At 41.4% G+C, this 19,620-nt stretch overlaps 1 protein-coding gene across 1 annotated transcript in view; it reads right to left on the bottom strand.

The window, feature by feature from the left end:
- Positions 1–19,620, bottom strand: part of LOC136766847 (calcium uniporter protein, mitochondrial) — a 40,359-nt gene that overhangs the window by 2,466 nt on the left and 18,273 nt on the right. The window contains exon 2 of the mRNA XM_066720689.1: positions 539–611. Within this exon, the coding sequence (XP_066576786.1) occupies positions 539–611 (73 nt within the window). The remainder of the gene's footprint in view (positions 1–538; positions 612–19,620) is intronic.

The raw sequence follows: 19,620 nt of genomic DNA, 5'->3' as shown, positions 1-19,620 counted from the left end.
TATACTATACTATATTATATATCACAGCGGTGGGCCAATCAAATGAAAGATTCAACAAGACTTGAACCTAAACAAGGCTCTCTCAACTGTGACATTTAAACAGAGCTGACTCCACTGACAATCAGTATTTATTTACAAAGACAGACTCGTTTATTTCCGAAAGCATGGTTACTAGAAAACAAATCAAGTAGCAAATCAAGTTGCGTTCCCGATCTCCCGCGGTGGGATTTGAAGAAAATGTCTGTTGACAAAACAGGACTCATTGGCTCAAAGGCAGTGGAAGAATACAGAATAAATAAGATTATGGAAACTGTCAGAGAGAGGGTTACAATATGGGAATATCTGATTAGATTCAAAAGAGTTGACTGCTATACCTGTGAGATTAACAACTCACTCTGTGTTGGTGTGTGTTGTGGACAATGAGTATTCATTCGCCGAGTGCCTTTACATTTAACTCTGGGTATTCGTTCTGAGCCAATTGCTTTGTTAAAAGCGTCAACACAAAAGCGACAAGGAGAGAGCGATGCCTTCATCTCACCATTGTAGGGAGCCAGAGAGCTGCAGAAGACAACTCTGTGCGCGCCCCACCGGAGGAGCTGTCTGCACGGGATCTGAAACACAAAGCAACAACACAGCCATCAGCATTAAACCAGGACAGGAGGCGCACACAATCCCACAGCCCTCCTCCAGTGGTACTTGTTACCATCCTCCTCACAGAAAAGGCAATAAAGCCATTTCACTCCCTTTACCAAATACAAAGCCTCGTCTTTGTTGATGTCATTAAAAGACAGTGTGAAGACTCTCTCATCAGGATAGTTGTCCGTTGAGCTTGCAGGGTAACTTGGGAGCTTCCCAGATTGATATGCCTCTGACAGACAGCCAGTCTAGTTACCAAAATGATCTCTGTGCTGGACTCTTGTGCCCATTCGAACTCTGGAGATAATGAACGTGTGTTTGGGGAGGGACAGAGGAACAGGGACAGCCAGCAAGTGTGTCAAAGTCATCATTTGAAGAATTCCCGTTGTGAAAGAGAGAATGAATGAATGAAAGGCTTGAGATCTGTATTGACCATTACCTTTGTGTTACTTTTAATAGTTGCGCCTAGATATTTACCTGCTTTAGGTCACCAAAAAGGGGTATGTACTATAATCCGGAGTAAAACAACATGTAGAGATGGAACATAAAGAACATAGCATATTCGTCATGAACTTGTCGCTTGCTCAACTCCCTGTCCACCATCAGACTGTCAGATCAGACAAACCGAAGTTCAATGGCAAGATCAAATGGCAACAGAGAGAGCTGGGCAACCGTGTTTTGTGCCACGTTGTCACTGAATAGGAGATCTAGCATTTCCAGCGTTAACTGTAGCTTCAGGATTAGAATATAACTTTGAAGGTTCTTTAAAAACTCAGAGACAGTCTTCTGCACACAGACTTTAGTAATAACACTTGGAGATTAAAATCAATAAAAATAGTCTCATAAAATTGCTATATTGTGGTCAATATAAAATACTGCATTACGTTTGCTTTACCCCCTCCGAGTTGTACAGTTGTAAGGTGGCAGAGACTGTAATGCGAGATGTGGAACAATAATAACTCTGATTTATTACATTTATTTTGGTGTTGCACAGACTCTTCAATATTTTGGATTTTCTTTTTCATGTAAATCATAATTTAATGCTAATATACAAAATTTCTCCGAAGCCAGCATTACTTGGAGATCCCTCTGACCTCCATTTCTCTTCCAGAATACAAATTACTTCTTGGTCTGTTCATTGCTGGTAAAAATATCCATCCTGAAGCTACACCTATTTTATTACGGCGGAATCTGCTTACTCCCGCAGAAAATCACTTTTTAGATCTGGATCAATTCCCAGAGTTGTCCGGTCTCTGGCTTGAAATGACTGTTTATTTATCATCAATAGATTAGCCTAGATGGGAGATGAGATCACCGCGCATTTTATTATTTATTTATTAACACCGAGCCATATGGTTAATTAATTATATAGTTGTGTTCATTTATAAACTTGTGTGATTACAGGAGATGAAAATCTGACATTTATTGAAAACTTTATAAAATATAAATGACCAAACAAAAAATCTCAGATTAATATTTATTATCCAGAATTAGACTGTGTTCAATTTCCTAGTATGAGTCATCTCTACTGAAACACTGGGGCAGAGGACCAGCTAGCCTAGATAAACAGCACCATGTAGTGTGCGTTCTACCCACACGTGATGTGCAAACAAGTACACAATAGCTGCCATGGAGGTGCTAAGGTTGCACCACAAGGGTCAGACGTGTCAAAAGCACTTCACTGCAGTGCTACTGGAAGCTCAGGAAACCTGCAACCCCCAGTAAAACAAGATCAATAAGACTTGGGTATGAGGAAATGCAGCCTCCAATCCTGCCCATCCTGAATTCAGCTACTGAATGAAAAAAAAAAAATGAAAAAAAAAAACAACTAACAAACAAAGCTATTAATATAAGGTAAAACTGATGATAATTGTATTGTGGCCAAGAACGATCAATACATTATACCTAGTTTTGTAATTACACAAATGAGAATGTGTGCTTGGTGCCTAAATAGTAATTTCAGATTTATTTATGTATTCATTAGAAGTGTGTTATACCTGCCTTTGGTCAGCAGATGTCAGCACATCTTAAAAGGAGCTCAATGCACACTGAACTGGTAACACACCTACATTGGTTTAACGGACATATTGTAGCTTAATTATTGAAGTGGCGAATATTCTCTCTGAACAGCTCTCCAAAGGGAAGGGGCTCTAAATCTATTCCAAGAGGGCAGAAATGATTCTGGTTTGTGTCTCACACACTTAGTTCTTAACTGCATGATTTAAATATTGTTTTATGTAAACAGCAGACCACTGTGACTGGAGCAGATGGGTGAACGGGAGGCCAGCAAATGTTAATGGCAACTTGAGTTTAAACCGATGGGGACAGTAAATCCCTGGTTATAACAGATCCCTGGAACATGAATGCCAGCAGGTGACAGTAAAGGCAGAATAACACCAATGGCTATGAGGTTTCCCCACTGAAAACCTTTAACTGGCCTCTGGATCCGAGCCAGTGTGTACATAGGCAGCTGGAATTGTGTATTATTGCACGCAGAGATTTTCATATACAATACGAAAGGTCTCTTTGTGGAAAGATGGTGATATAACTTGCTAATAGAAAAGCACAAAGCATAAGGTAGGAGTACCGATGGGTTGTGAAGCAATGCATTGTGCTGCACACTCTGGTATGTGAATGGGTAATTGCCCGGTCTAATGATGAATAAACAGAATCATTAGTGTGTCAGAAGGTGGTTAATGGAGGCGCACCCCCCCACCTCCCCACCATACTGCAGGAAGCAGGGAAGAGTCAATCTGTGCCACCCACGCAATCATGAGGAGGAAAACTCTTCGAGAGGAATAGGAAGAGGAATATTTCTGTGCACTCATTAGACAGATGCAGAAAAGCAGCGGTTATTATACAGACATAGAAAAGCATCCCGTCCACTTCAGGCACAGAGGGAAACAATCAATCCAGTGGAGAGAATGTGTGTTTTTAAAATGTCCAGGCTTGCTTGAGTGATAAGGAAGCAGGAGGTCTTCAGCTCCAATGCTCCAATTTGTCATTCTCTGGTGGTTTTGGTATTTTAATAATTTTAATAACACACAGTATGGCTAAATTGATGGATGGATGAATGAACAAACAAATGAACAAATGAATCAATGAATGAACAAACTAGAATCCACCCTGAAGAGCCCGTGGAGCAAACCCCACAGATGATGGCAGCCGAATTCGAAGCACTGAAGGAAAAGTACAAACTTTGTCAACACTCATGTACAGGTGCAGAAAACATGTTCAAGGCTGAAGCTCAGATAATACGGATTCAATGAATATTGAGATTCAATGCTCAGATACTTTATGTTCTGCTCCTTAGATACCGTACACCTTTATACTTGAGCAAGATCCGCATTCACTGTAATTTACGGATACTACTTGTTTCAAGTGTGAGAAGCAAAGTCAAATTAGAGTTACTAATGATGAGACTAATATTAATTAATCACCTCAAAGCTTTACAGACAAGTGTAATATGAAAGTTAATTTTCACAGTTGCAGATTGAGACGTTCCGTTCCCACTGATCTGAAAATGATAGATTGAGGGATTGAGGATCCAATTTACATATTTTTGAATGTTAAAGTTTTTCCGCAGACAGCCTATAATGGTTTTCTGTCACTATGCTACACCAGAAGTTGACAACTCTTCGCTCAAGTCACTTTGGGAGTCACTCCATGGAAGCTTTCTGCTGACAAACAGTAACCCAGCCAAAATATCAGGTTTGTTGTCGGTAAAACTGGGGTAAATAATGAAACGGGATACAGACACTTATACTGTAGAAAAAACATGGCAAAACGAAGCATGTATCAACAGATCAAAAGTCACATTAAGTGTGAGGTATGTAGCTGAAAATGCAGGGAAAACCTCTTCCTCCAAATTCCTCATTTAACCCGAGAATTAAACCCGCACCAGATGTTGTACATTAGCTTCCAATCTCACACACTTAATCGATTTTAAATTAACCAATAGTACGTTTACTCAAGCAAAGCAAATTAAATAAATAAACACTGCTTACATAAATGGCTTGAGAAAGTTAAAGAAAACTGGCAATCGTGATGCCGTTTCCTTCTGTCGATTTTTCTGGTTTGACTGACACGCGCACGGACCATGTGGAGATTTTATTATTTCAATCAATTTTTAATCCCTTTAAAAACCTTCCGCTACCGTGTCAGTTCAAAAGACCTCACCATTCAGATCCCTTCAGTGGCACTAACGTTTACCGTGCAAGCGCTCGCTTCGTTCAGTTCGATGTCCGGAAAAAACAAGCCACGATTTACACAACCGACTGCGCACATCAAATCCTCACGCTGTCAGAGTGAAGGGATCAATTAAAACATGACAGGAGCCCAAGTTAAAAGCCATTACAGCAAATCGACGACCATCCAAACCCAACCTCGGTGACTCATTTCCGGTGAAGAGCGTTGACTCATGCTAGATTTAGTGGTCTTAATAGATCTTGCCATGGGAATCGAGCAATGAAGGTACGAATCTTGGAGCAGCACAGAACAAGCGCTGGCATGACTTGAGTCTCGTAGCCTTGAGAGTCTCGGAAAGCCAAGTCACCCAGTCTCTTGGCTCCTACCCAGAGTACCCCGTCTTCACAGCAAAATACACCTGACACACTTTATAATGAGTATAGGATCCTAATGGGCACCACTGTCAATGAGTAGATGCAATTTCCTAAGTGCTGAGTATGTGCATACTGACTCATGGTACCTGATCGATTGATTCTACACGCTTGGACTAGACCGTGTGCTTGAAAATGTATTGTGTGCATTAGCAGTGTTTGAGAAACAGGGCCAGTAATGACCAACCGTTTTTAAATGGGAGAAACCATATTACTAAATGCCATCAGCCCTGCTTGAAGTCTTACCAAATGATTCATCGCCTTTTTCATTGGCTGATTTACAAGCCTGGCGACGCCGTTTACCCTTCGTGAACAAGAGTGTCCCGGCTCTGAGGTGAATGCATTAAACATCACGAATAGGAGGGGGATTCTGCATCAAGTCTAGCATTTACGAATGTCTAGAATATTTCAAAAAGAAAAATATATTATAAGTAATAATACTTTTACCTGCATTTAAAGTGTCATTTTATGGTTTGTTTATCTAACTAAATAATGTAAGTGTTCACTTTCCTTCATAAAAACTGTGAATTGTGATTTCATCCTATACATTAACCATAAAGAAACTAGACGTTCTCTTCCCACCCCTAAGCTTTAAAATTAGAAGAATATAGAAATAAAAAAGGTAAAAATATACACCATTCAAATCAGAATAGTTCGGTCTTCTAGAGCTGTGGTCTGCATCGCCTGGCTCTCCCCACTGCACTAAACGATTGCTTAAACTTCCCCTTTATTTCCTATGATTTTTTTAAGAAAATCAAATTCAGCCAGTCATGGAAGTGAGCACACTGTTTGGCACATCCTCAGCCCAGATGGCCTTCAAACTTCCCTTTCTGCAACCGGCAGAGCTCTGCTTCCTCGGTCAGACAGACGCCCTTCAGAGCTACAGACGCCCGGGTGAAAAGAAGGCTGAACCAAACAGGAAGGCGATGCGAGAAGAGACGACCAGACAAGGTCCTGCCTCAGTGGGCATTCAACCAACTAAACGAAGGCTTTACGACTCTGCCCTCTAGCCTCTCTCCGTGATAGTGAACACTTTGCAAATGAGATGCCTGCTCCCCTGCCAATACCCTTTCAAAAGCCACAGGCGACCAGCTGCAGATATGCATCCTATTCTTGGCCATTGCCTCCACCGGCACGGATTCGGGGCAGGCAGAGCAAAGCAACAACAAACACACGTCACAAACGCCTGCGTCTGTTGAGAGACTGCAGTGGGATTGCATACAAGAACTGGGTCAATACTGCAGGGCATTTTGAGTCATATTTAAAGTGTAGATGTAATAATTATAATAACTGTGGTATATTCGGAGTCTGACAGCTGACTGAAACGTGTAGCTGTGGCTTATTTGTTACAGAACAGTTTATTTTGTTCTGATGCTTCAGTGAGCCAATGAGCTTTGATTTATGTCTATTTTCTTATTGTGGTGTGTTTTTTACACCCTGCTTATCATTCACCAGCACAACCTGGCTCGTAACTTCACGATAAATTAAACTCTTCATCAAGGCACCGTAGCTTTCTCATCACGCCTCAACGTTTAATCATGGACGTGTCGACAGTATTGGAAATTTACTAGCTTGTTTACAGTGGAGGTAACAGTTAGTCATTAAGGTGGCACAGGGACATTTAAAGCCTTTCTTGGTCAATATAACACATCTGAAACCATGACTGACTGTGAGGGAGGTCAGATGGCAAGAAATGATATTTAAATTAATCTAATGAACAGGCGAGTCCGGTGGTGTAGGATGGAAGGTGAGAAAGGCCGATCTATGATTATATCCAATACGCGCCGAAGTTAGGCTGGTAACTTTAATTACACTTTCAACGTGTTTATTTCTCTTTCCGTACAGTCAACTTCTCCACAGATGAGCACGACGTTTACTGGCAGCCAAACAAAGACAAAGAAACCCACCTAGTAAGTGCAGTTTTAATCCAAGGCTGACACACCTAAATCACGTTTATGAAAGAATTACATTAAACCTTGGTATCCAGCGAAACCCCTAATTCTTTTGGAAATCCCAGCTATAGTAGCCAGGAAAGGCCTTTGAAATGGCATCCGATACAAAAAGACGTTTCCCCCAAAACAAGCACGGAGAACGACTGAGTTTCTATTCGCGGATTGGCACTGTTCGGACACAGGCGTCTCAAAAGCAACGGAACAATATATTTTTCCCTCATCACATTTTTGCTGATCCCCCACTTTCCCTCTGTTCAGCACGTTGGGACAAGCTCTGCAGACCGGGCACACCTTGCTTTGGGATTTGCAACTGAAAAATGTGTAAATGGAGCAAGAGGCAAAAGAGATTGAATTGATAAGCATTTCTACAAAAGTCCCAGGCCTCTTTTAAGAACATGAGAGTTTACAAATCGACCATTCGACCCATCGTGCTCGCTTGGTGTCCAGCCATAGGAGTGTTTTGTTTCTCTCCTCCGTGCCAAATGGTTTATTTAAATTTTCATTTACATTATTTTAGATCACAAACTGTTAATGGTCTATATTTATTATTACTTTATTCTACTTATGTATTATTTTATTTTGCTGTACGTTTGTTGTATGTTTACCAGTCTGTAAAGCACTCTGTGGTTACCATACGTAGGGCGCTATACAAATAAAAATTGATTAAGTGATCCAAGGATCCTATCCAGTCTATTTTTGAATGTTCCCAAATTGTCAATTCAACCACATCGCTGTTATGTTAGTATGTCCTCTGTCCTCTGTCCTCTGTTTTCAGTCTTCCCCAGGTTTTTATTTATTGCTTTACTAATATAAATGTTTAGAAGTGAAATGTACATTTAGCAGAGCTGCTAAGAACACAATTTTACTCAACGGAGGCTTTAACACCGACAATATAATTTGTCCTAGTTTTTCCTAGGGGAATCTAGCATGACCTTTCTCCTCAAATATTACAATCCCTCTCGGTCTCTGAATGAGAAATATATATAGATATATATATATATTTTTTATTTCTATTTTAAATTATTGTCATGGCCACGAATGTAAAGCAGGACCATTCAGCTGATCGGTTCAGATACTGTGAACTGTGGAATCCATCGGCGAGGGGAAACAAATTCTTCCGTTTTATGGTTTTGTTTTGGACATAAAATAAAACCATTAAAAACAAACTGCAGGGATGAATGACTGTTTATAACCGCAGAAGTTTAATTAAGAAAGTCAAGCATCACACATACTGCATGCAAAGGTCTTTTCACATCAAAGAGCTCTGATGGTCTTGGTTGTGGTTCTTCTCCACAACAAAGGGCACAAAAAGGATTCAAGTGGTTTTGTTCCCGTCTGGAAATTCAAGTCAGTAACACTTGCCAGTAGAAATGAATACCGAACACTGGTTTGCTGACTGACAAATTGTTCGTATTAAAACCTCAAGATGAAAATGTTTCCGATGTGAGAGCAAATCGCCTGGATTTTGGAGGAATACATTCACTGTGAACACCTGCAGGGAGAATAAGCACATTTCAAACTGCTTTCCCAGTGAGTGAGATGTCATTACATACACATTACTCAAAAAAATATTTAAATAAATTGAACTACACAGGGTTGCCTTTTGATGCCTTCAAAAGAGATGTCTGCTGTAAAAAGACTATGAATATGATTTCTTAATGTCATACATAGAGATTAGAGAAAGTCTTGAGAGATTTTTAAAGACCTGCAAAAAGCCTCCATGTCTGTTTGACACAATATGAACCCAGCTCCCTTCATCACAAGCTTCCCCAAGCATTATAAATCTCCCAGATTTAAGCACTATATGACACCTGGACATTTAATGAAGATCCCATTAAAGACGCTTATGCCAGTAATTGTACTGTAATAAAGGATCTTCAAGAGGTTCATAAATATTTTTTTATTGACCAATCGTTACAGAAATACTTTGGTCTTTATTATTTAGTATTACTTAGTATAAATTGTTTACAATTCCTGTAAGAAAATGTGCGACATTCTTATGTCATAAAATCAATGTTTTTTCTCTTAAATAAGAGCAAAAACATCACACGTACATAGTGAGTCACAACACAACAAACACGTCAGGTCGTAGTCACAGTTATAAAGGAGATAAAGAGGAAGACGACACGGCAGCAGGAAAGCATACAAAACATTCAGAAAAGAAAAGTAACAGACACCAAAATCGAAATAAACCAAGTGTATACAGCGCCAAACAAACAAAGTAAAATACAGGCACTTTGGAGCTCAACGCACACTGAGGCATCAGAGAGACAAAACAATCCATCTGTACTGAAAGTTTGACACTGAACGAGTCAAAAATGAAAAAACATGGCGCCGCAACACTATCAGCTATTAACTAGTGGAGTGTAAGCTACCAGTCCGGAAACAGGATGAAAACCGAAAGATTAAAAAATTCACAGTACCAAGACCTGTTGTCTGTAAGATCTGAATGTGAATGTTTAAAGACCAAAATCCAACAACAGTTTTATGAAAAACAATAGGTTCAATTCTGCTTTAATTTATTTAGAACTAACAATGTTGGTTGCGTTCAGAGAAAGCCTTCATAATGTTTAATTTCTCACAAAGGTCCTCTGGGTAATTGTGAATAGCTACACGCCCCCAGAAATATTCCTGTGTGCGTCAGTAGACATACATTTCCCCATCAGGAGTAAGATCAGCATCAGTTTCACGAATATGGACAAGATAAGAGCGTACAGCACAAGACTCTCCGTCCTGTCACTGCAATTCACTTCGGACTTTATCACTGTGTGGCACTGGAGACTTTAATTGCAGCTCTGTGGCTCTGTAGATGTTGATGCTTAATAAAGGCGGAGAGTCTGGGAAAGAGAAGAGCGGCAGAAGAGATGATCAATAAAGAGCGGAGTGGCGGCCATTTGTTTTACATTTTAATTGCCTCATCAGACATGGTGACACAAATGCCATGGTCTTTGCATTGATCTCTCTCAGGGGTTCGGAATTAAACAAATTGAAGTGGCAGAATAAAAGAGCTAACAAGGGTGGGGGGGAGCTTTTTACGTGAAATACGAACATCCTCCCGTCGCTTGTGACCATCACAGCAGTGCCATCAGTTGGACAAGAGATATTGCAGAGATCAGGTCCTGGTGAGACCCGGAGCAGCCCAGGCTGGTCTGCACGCTGCCGGCTGCAGAGCACATGCGGGAACATCTCGATCAGGCACATGTCCAAAGCCCACTGACGTAACCACAGAGCAGGGAAAGAGTAACAAAGCAAAAGCCAAAAGCCTGACTAGCATGCCAGCCAAAAACCTATTCAGGCCTTAACTCATAAGGTGCTCACAGACCGAGGAAGAACAAAATACGGTCAGATCTTTATTCCGCCATTGTTCTAACATACCACAGCGTTTGGTGGTGAATATTGCATATTATACGTTCTAATTTGCAGGCGTTTGGCATCCTGTTTTGTGGCGCCCCACGTGTAACATTAAGTAAATATAATTAGCGTCCAAAAAATATATAAAACTCCGCATCCTGGATCAGACTGGAAGGAGATTCTCTCAGTGATGGGTTAGCATATGCTATCCACGCCTCACTGAAGCATTAATGTAGAGCAGCAGGGTGTTTATGGCTGTGGCCCAATGGCACGTGGCTGGCAGCGTGTAATGAAGGGCTGGATTGGGGTCGAAGGTGGCCCTGCTGAGTGGAAAGACCTGCAAGCTCTCACAGCCTGCCGCCACCGACCGCCGTGCACAGACAAACATGCAGGGCTTTCTGCTCCAGTTATTCTTGATTTGCTTTCTTTGTTTTCCCTTTTCAAACAAACTGCAGCCCCCTTACAATTCAAATTAACAAAAATGTATTTATCCAGTCAGTGTCTGCAGTATGACCTCTTCATAGATGTGTACCCTTGACATTCCTACTTTGAAACGGAGCAAATTGTGCAAACCAGAAAAGAGAACGTGTCATTGGTCATAATTTGCTGAATGTTACAAGATGCAATAAGCGCCGTGGCTGAAGACCTCAGTGTTGTTTCCAAGCGCTCTCTCTCTGATTAGCAGATTCCTTCTCGTCAGTAGAAATTTCCGCCCAGTGGAGACTCTTGTCAGACTGTTTGTTCAGCAGGCTTCCCTCTTTGTTTTATTGCGAATGTGAAAGTGCCTGGGCTGGATATTCACTGTCAAATGGGCACCAAGCCATTCCCTCCTTTTACACAGCTACTGCAATGGACAGCACCTCGCGAAAACAAAGTCAACAGCTGGCCGACTCTGCAGGCACTTTCAAGACTCATTAACATTGGTGAATTATAGCTTCTATTATGTTCTCAAGACAAAGGAGAGCAGAACACACACACATGGACATGCACACACAAAATACTAGCATCTAAAATCACAATCATAAAAGGAACCATAGCTCAACATCTGTTCGAGTTCCTCAGTTTGCATCTCCAGTTGCCTCCAGAACTAAATTTTCAACCTTTCTGGGGAAAAAACCCCCCAACAATAAAACAGCTTTAAATGTTGTGATGACAATATCGAACAACATGAATCTGACAGTTATTCATTGGCACCTAACAGACAGGAACGAGAGCAGGTGGTCTTACTTAGTCACACACAAAAACAAGATTAAAAAATGAATTCAATACAAAATTTGTTCAGTCTGGATACAGTCACCCAAGTGTACACATTCACCATCTCCCTTTTCTCCTTGTTGTGTAGATCTCTTCTGTACTTATGACCAAGTAAGGCCTTTTATTCCACAAACTGCTGTGTGAGGGGAAAGCTGTCTAGTGTAACTAACCTGGACCATCTCAACTGTTGTCAACCATCGACAAGAATTTGAAGCAAAAACAAAAGAAGCGCTTGTGCTTTGCACGGGCCAGGTGTTCACGTATCCCTCGGGTTGCCGACTCTAATTCAGAGGAAGTGTGAAAGTCACAGTCAGTCAGGCAGACTGAAAGCAACAACCCACACCTGGAGATAACCGTTTGTCAAGAAATACACTTGACTGCCGTTATCTTGTAAAAAGCATCAATGCCACTTTGCAAGGGTGATGTCAGGACTTCGAAGTTCCAAAACTCTTGCCCCTCACCACCCATGGTTATTACTGTATTATGCATTTATCTCCATCACTGTAAGCAAGACAATACACAATACAACAGGACTGTAGACTGTAAACCTCCCTGAGCAACTCAGATACCGGATGCCCTGCCGCACTGTTCGCTATGCATAACACCAGATGATGCATTCTTCCTCCTAGCGATCTCTGCGGTCGTTACCTTTCAGAATTTCAATGGACACTTTTCACAACAGTCAGTGCATTTGCCAAGGGTGATACAGAACATCCTTAAGGAGCAGGAGAAAGCAAATCTTCCAGTCCGCGTTGCTTGGAACATGTTCCCCAAACGATGCATCCTTGCCTCCGAGAGCCACCTGGACGCAGAGATAATATACACACTAAGCACACAACAACAAACAGATCTCGTGCGTCACATAGAAGCTGACACAGACTGTCCTACAGGAGGACGATGATATTCATCCCACACACTAAGATGCCTTGTGGGAAAACTGGACAATTGTGATCTTCTTAACGCAGCCAGGAACACAACACATAAAAAATGGGAATTACAATATTTTGGAACCATGTCACACTTATTTACAACCCTATTACTAGATCGATAGTCTATACATGCGCTTTTGAGGGGAGTGATTATACCAGTGGTGGAGTGCAAAGGTCACGTTGAACTTGTGCTCCCGAGCTCCGCTGTGATAATCGCAAATCCCGCAGCGCCACGGTGACTCCAGCAGCCGCCTGCTCGAAATGTCACAGAGGGATTACCAAGCCAAGCATAAGGCACAGGGGGGAGCTTCATTAACATATCCCCTCACGACAATAAATATTTCACGCCTCGCAGGGACACATCATAAATCGCTTAAGGAGGCTGTTAAACCCTAGAAGGCTGAGATTCATCTTCCTCTTTTTATTTTAGATCTTCTCTCCATGCCAGCTTTAGATACCTGCAGAAGGCTTTTAAATCCATGAATCTGGTGCCCATCTCCTGAATGGTGATGGTCTTGAACGGGGAAACTTCAAACGTGTGGCTTTTGCTCAGGGATCTGTAACTGGTGCCTCGGGTGCTTGTTTGTCAGATGTCTGTTGCTTTGGCATCAACATAAATATTCCCTTCTGTGCCAGTATGTGTTGCCATTGGGCTTTTCCGGTGCCCAACATCAATAATGATACAATTTTAATTTAGGGCTTGAACTAGCAAACAACAACGAGCTGGGGTTTGGGTCTGGTATCAATCCACCAGTGGCAACAACCTGAAAGTGATTAAAACTAAATCTACAGTCTTTAGTTCAGAGATTCTTCATTGGAGGGAAAATAAACTCACGGGACGTTTTCCAATAGCGGCTTAAGTCTAAAATGTTTTCTCCAAATTTAGATTGAAGTGAAGACAAAAATTATAATCTCTTTTTAAATTCCAACCGATTCTTGCTATATTTCTACCCTGAGCTGATCATTTGTGTCTTTCAAGGGGAGAGGATTTTGATCGGCAGCCTCACTCGAATATCGGCACTCGGACTCTGCCGTGTCCAATGAAAAACCCAAAACACCCGACTGGTTTAACAGTATGTGCCAGAGGTGATGGTGTAGATTAGAAGTCTTGCGATGGTCTGTACTGTGTTATGTCAAGATGGAAAAAGCAAATACAAACAGGGGAAAGATGGAAAACACAACCTTGCTTTACCAAGAGCTCCACGGAAGTCAAAGAGACGAATGCCTCAACCTGCACACACTGGACTAGATTAATGTTCACAACAGCCTTCAACCAAATTCAAGACCCAACACAGCTCAGCTCCTGACTCGAGTAACAAAAACCCAGACAGAAAATATGTTAATCTATCACACAAAGCCGAGACTGACAATCTGAGGGAGCAGCACGCCGCAGTGCCCAAAACACACGGCCGTGACCCGAGTCGTGACCTGCCCATCATGGTAACAGACAACCTCATTTCCCCCCCGTGATGCTCTGCAGGCGAGAGGGTTATGAGGCCTGTCGCTTTGAATTATAGCCCCTCACAGTATGATGAAGACATTGCGAACCACCAATATTAAGCCCCCATTGTGTTCGGCTCTGCCACAGCCACAGACACTTTAGAGCACATTCAGATGCAGCCAGCGGGGATATTAAATTGGGGGGCTGTGTGTGTGTGTGCGCGCGCGTGTGAGTATGAGTGAGAGAGAGCAGGCTGAGAACACAAACAATGAATCACGCCAAAACAACTCAGCGGCTGATTGCAAAATACGCATCGCTAATACCACAATTACAGCTGTCGTTGGCTGGGCATTAGACTAGACTTTACATAAACGTGATTTGTCTGCTTCGGGTCCCTCTGTGTTTCATTTATTTAGTCGTGTCTTTATTTATAGAGAAAGAGGAAGGGTAGAGAGAAGCCGGGGACACAAAGCATCTTGTTTCTGCCCATGTTACAGAAAATGGATACATTAGATCACCTAACTAACACACAACATTTCTTCACTTTCTTGGTAAAAGTATGCATACTGAAAGTTTTAGTATTCACAGCAGCAGGCAACATACCATCTAGGACAACACCAATTGATGATCAACCTACTTGGAGAGAACAGGGTTTGAATACATTGGCTGTCAGTCAAGGTTTGCTCAGATCAAAAGCATGAAAGTGAAAAGGGTTTCATTCTTTGGCTGCAGGAAAATGTCTGCATACATATTATAATGGCATCTGCAGTAAATACAAGAGGGATGGTGTGCGTCAGGTTTTCAAAAGGATGCCGTGACTTGAGAAGCAAAAACTCCACCACCCAACCCATCATCCACACTGCCTCCTCCGTAACAAACCGAATCCTAACCTGATGCCATTACGACAAACCCTGCTCCCGAAGACTTCAACGCACGATATAACTTCTTTAAATAAGAATAACGATGACGACTGCAAACCCACGCATCTTTTTCTTCTGTCAATTGCTGTTCAGGCTCGGAAACACGTAGATTACGCGACCAAGAAAGGACTCTGTGGTTCGTCAATGTAATTAGTGCCTCTCGATTCGGCACAACTAGATTAGGTGCAGACCTGCCGACGGATAACAGACCGTATGACCAGCCCAGACCATTTCAGTTCTCTCTCATGTTGTTATCATAGAGGGATTTGCTTTACAGAAGTAGACTAAAAAAGTAATTTGAAATGGCATTTTGTTGACTCTGTTGTTCTTTGATCAGTGATAACCACAATGCACCACACCCAGCCTGCCCATGTGACTCCTAGTTTCACTTTTCTGGGCTGAACCTTATATCCACTACTGAAAACAAACAAAACATTACATTAATCTGTTAATCAAAGAAAGAAGTATATTCTAGGTCTATATCTCATATATATGTACACCAAAATAAAAGTATAAAGTCTAACTATTGCTCTAAAGATAAGAGAAGCAGCGAAGCTCACAATCGAGCGTCTTCAGTCCTGAAAACGGTGTTAATTTGTTTTCTTTTAACTCCTCAGACACATTTGAGAGCAGATGTGTTTCCAGTGTTTTCTCCTAAGTGGCGTCTCTGCCGCCTGCCAGAGGGATTCAATATTACTCTAACCGATCTCCTTTTTAATTAATTTCAGTTCATCTGTCATTGTGCCACTTCTTTAATCACTGCATCTTTTAATTAATGATTTTTGCTTTAATTGAAGAAACTGGGAGAAGAGGCAGAAAGCATGCAGCAGCGAGACTATTCATCCGGCGCACTTCAGCCGCTAAATCATCCTCTCATTTCTTTATGCCTCGGACGCAGCGGTTCTCTCCATTTTTCACAAGTGTCCCACGGCACAGATAGGTCATCGTGGGAAACCGTGAAAGACAGGAGTTTACTGCCAGGCTTTTCTTTTGAGACCTTTGGATAAGAGGACTCCGATCCTGGAGTCCAACACTTTCCCCAAGAACTGCAGCACAAGATAAGGTGCTAATATTCATAATTCATTATCAGCTTTCCTTCCATTGAAGTATAATGAAGTATACAGCAGCTCCCTGAAGCCATATCTGCACTGTTATGATCAGCATTAGTGCAGGAAATCTGCAATAAGATTTGGATTGGGTACAAGGTAGAAGATCCCTTTTAAACTCTGCAGCTGAAATGATGTCCTACACACAGAGAAACACCCTCTAGAACAGGGGCTCTGAGGTAGAAGTAGGACAGGGGGTTCGTGGAACATGAAAGATATATTTGAAGGGGGCTCCCGAATAACGTCATTTTTATTCACAAATACAGGCGTTTCCAAGTCTCTCATAACTGGCAACCTCCAAAACCTTCTCAGAACTGAATACCTCCCTCCTGTGATGTCACTCAGCTGATGATTCAGTTACCTGTAACCGGATCGCTGCACTCAATGTGATTTGCATCCTGGTGAGTCAGAAGAAAGCCGTTGAAAATAACTCCCCCAAGTGCCTTTGTTTTACTCCGTTTCTACTGGAGATTTATAAAGTGATAGGATATAAATGGGGTGGGGGTTCAATCCTTGAAGATCTAGGGGTGGTCCGTTGGTGAGAAAAGGTTAATAGCCCCTGCTCTAGAGACACAAAACAATCAGACTCAGCTACACAGGGATTTGTGTCTTCATAGAGAGACATATCAGCAAAGAAACTTTAAAAAGGAGCTTCATTTCACAGCCCAATACATTTGATTTCACCAAGTCTAACCGGACAAAATGGTCTCTAACCTGAAAAATAAACTGCAACAGGAAGTAAAGTTTGGTTACTGGTTGTGGTACATTACTGTACCGCCACACAAAGTATGCAGGCCATCAAGCTATTGCCACAAGGTACGTCATGGTTAAAGAAGCATGTGCAATACATTTAGTACAGTGTGTGCGGTTAGACCCACAGCTTGGATCTGAACCGCTATCTCGGGTGACTTACGACAAAGCTCGTCAAACAAATCAAGATTAGCACAAAATATAACGGTGAAGGACAGTGCATGATACAACAAGGAGGTCCAGGAAGATGCTGGAAAGCTATTTTCTACTTATGCCACAACCGAGAGTAGATAAACAGTGGCTAGTAAAGATTAAAGACTAAAAAAAACTGATACATTTTAAAACATTTTGGAGGACAGAAAACGTTCAATGTTACATTTACATTCTCCAAGCCTGGAACAAAGCTAATAAAACATCGCTGTAGTGAACTTTACCAATAATTATAATTCCAGAGCACCATTTAAATCTTATTTGATGGGTTAATTTTATTATAATGTGAAATAACACCAATTTAATTGAAATAATTGTTGTTTTATGTATATTTATACTTATTAATGCAATTTTCCTTTAAAAAGTAATTGCTACACAATTATTTTCTCATTGCAGATTTTAGGGAATTTTACCGCAGAACTTTGTAGAGTCTGGCCTTGTCTGCCGTGAAGAAATTCTGTCCTGATGCGCCCTTAAAGCCATATCAAGTGTCTGTAATGGAGAGCGAGACACACTGGGGATGCACGACTGTGCCAGAGGCCTCACTCACCTGTCAGATGGAGACAGACGCTTAGAAACACCGGGCGGATTATATTTAGATAGCGGCTAGCCTCTAAAGAAAGCTGGTCTTCTCATTTTCTGGACGAGGAAGCCCGACATTAATGGAAAATATGAGCGAAATTCAGCATTCACAAACCCCACCTTAGTTACAGTGTTTTGTGTGCATTAAGTTTCCTATAATTTTTTGAATGGTTTCCTTCCTTACGTCTGACATGCACATGATAAATGAATAACCTTTACAAAACACTGTCTTAGCTCATCAACGTGCAATAGTGAATCATTTTTCCTTGCTTGATTTCCACATTAAACTTCACAAGTTTCAGAAATTCAGAAACTTATTTCACTCTGAAATAACTATCAAAACCTCTTACAATGTGGATCTTGAGCCAAGTGAAATATGCATTCTTGTGCTATGCCAATTAATTACATTATTTATTTTCTGGAACTAAAGCACATCAGACTCAAGCAATCAATCAACACCTTCAAACTGAGTTATTTTAAAAAACATACTTTTGGTTCTGGATACTATACTTTAATGAATAAAGCCAGTAGGGCAAATACATTCACAATACATCATGCATGCTGCCTCACTGTGTAGCAGAATAATCCATAACACGCAGGATCAGATCAATAGTGTTTTTCTGTGAGGCGTTATTATTTTAAACAAATACCCACATACAGTAGCAGTTAATACAACTTGATTCTATTGTTTACTGAAAACAAAGCACTTTCAGGAAAAAGTTTGAGGTAGCACAGTGTGCATTATGTCACTGATATGAATCTAAACCGTCTTGTCTGAAACTATTCTTCCATGTACAGGGATTCCAGCTGTCAGTCAGGGTGTCCCCGGGCAGCTGTGAAAGCTGCAGAGGCATTTTGCTGCTGGAGTATTCAGCACACAAGCGTCACAAAGACAGTCATGGCATGCATCTCAATTTACTGGCATTCTTCCATTGCATTCTAGATAAACTGCTAATGGCAGGAAGGAAGCAAAGAAAGTACCTTTATATGTGGATAAAGTGACATGCTGAAAACTGTAGGCATAGCACATCATTAAAACAGGTTGAAAACATAGTAGCAAATGTAAAACTTTTAGTTTTAGTTGTAGTTTCTGGCTCCACCACCATTGTTATCTCTTACATATCCAAGTAATGCAGTTTCCATTGCTGTATAGTGTAGCAATTCTGAGGGCTTACTAGTGGGCACTGTGATGCGGGAGACCGGGGCTCGAAACCCCCAGGATGTTGCATTGGTGTCAGCAGTGGGATACCAAACATGTGTCATTACATGTCAGGGGAGATGTAGGTAAATTATTTCAGAAATGCTTTACGATCTTTACTCATTTAGCTTCTTATTGCATACACTGTTTCTGGATTCATATTTATTATCTTACTATACAGAGTAGTTGCTTGTAGAGAACTTTAAATCAGTGGGGATTCCTGCCACTGTAACCAACAATTTTCTCCTCTTAGGACAGGACCAAATCAAAACTTGAATTTAATAAAACATTAGATTAATCAACCCCTGAACTGCAAAGCACAAATTTGTAGCAGCTTCAGAGGTTGGTCAACGTTTTGACTGGGTCTAAGCCTCACTCAGTCTTTCACTGTATAGCAACTCATCACAGTAAAGAACCACCAGTAGCAGATCTCCTTCTTTCGTGGCTGTGCTCTGTATGCTCGGCTGACACTCCTTTATTGATCGGTCGCCAAAGTGATCCAATATGTGTGTAGTGGTGAAGGTCTGTATCGAATCGCGCGACTGATGTTCATTTTAAAACAGACGCGCAGGTGGAAACTGTGAATTCAGTGCTGGTGTGTTTCTGAAGTACTGCTGTTCATCTTCACAGCAGTGAGACATGTGATCCTCTGGTTTCCTGCGGTGACATCAG

The sequence above is a fragment of the Amia ocellicauda genome, chromosome 13 (assembly GCF_036373705.1).
Source record: "Amia ocellicauda isolate fAmiCal2 chromosome 13, fAmiCal2.hap1, whole genome shotgun sequence".
NCBI lineage: Eukaryota > Metazoa > Chordata > Actinopteri > Amiiformes > Amiidae > Amia > Amia ocellicauda.
The sequence above is the reverse complement of the archived record's forward strand: the minus strand, read 5'-3'. Positions and strand labels throughout refer to the sequence as shown.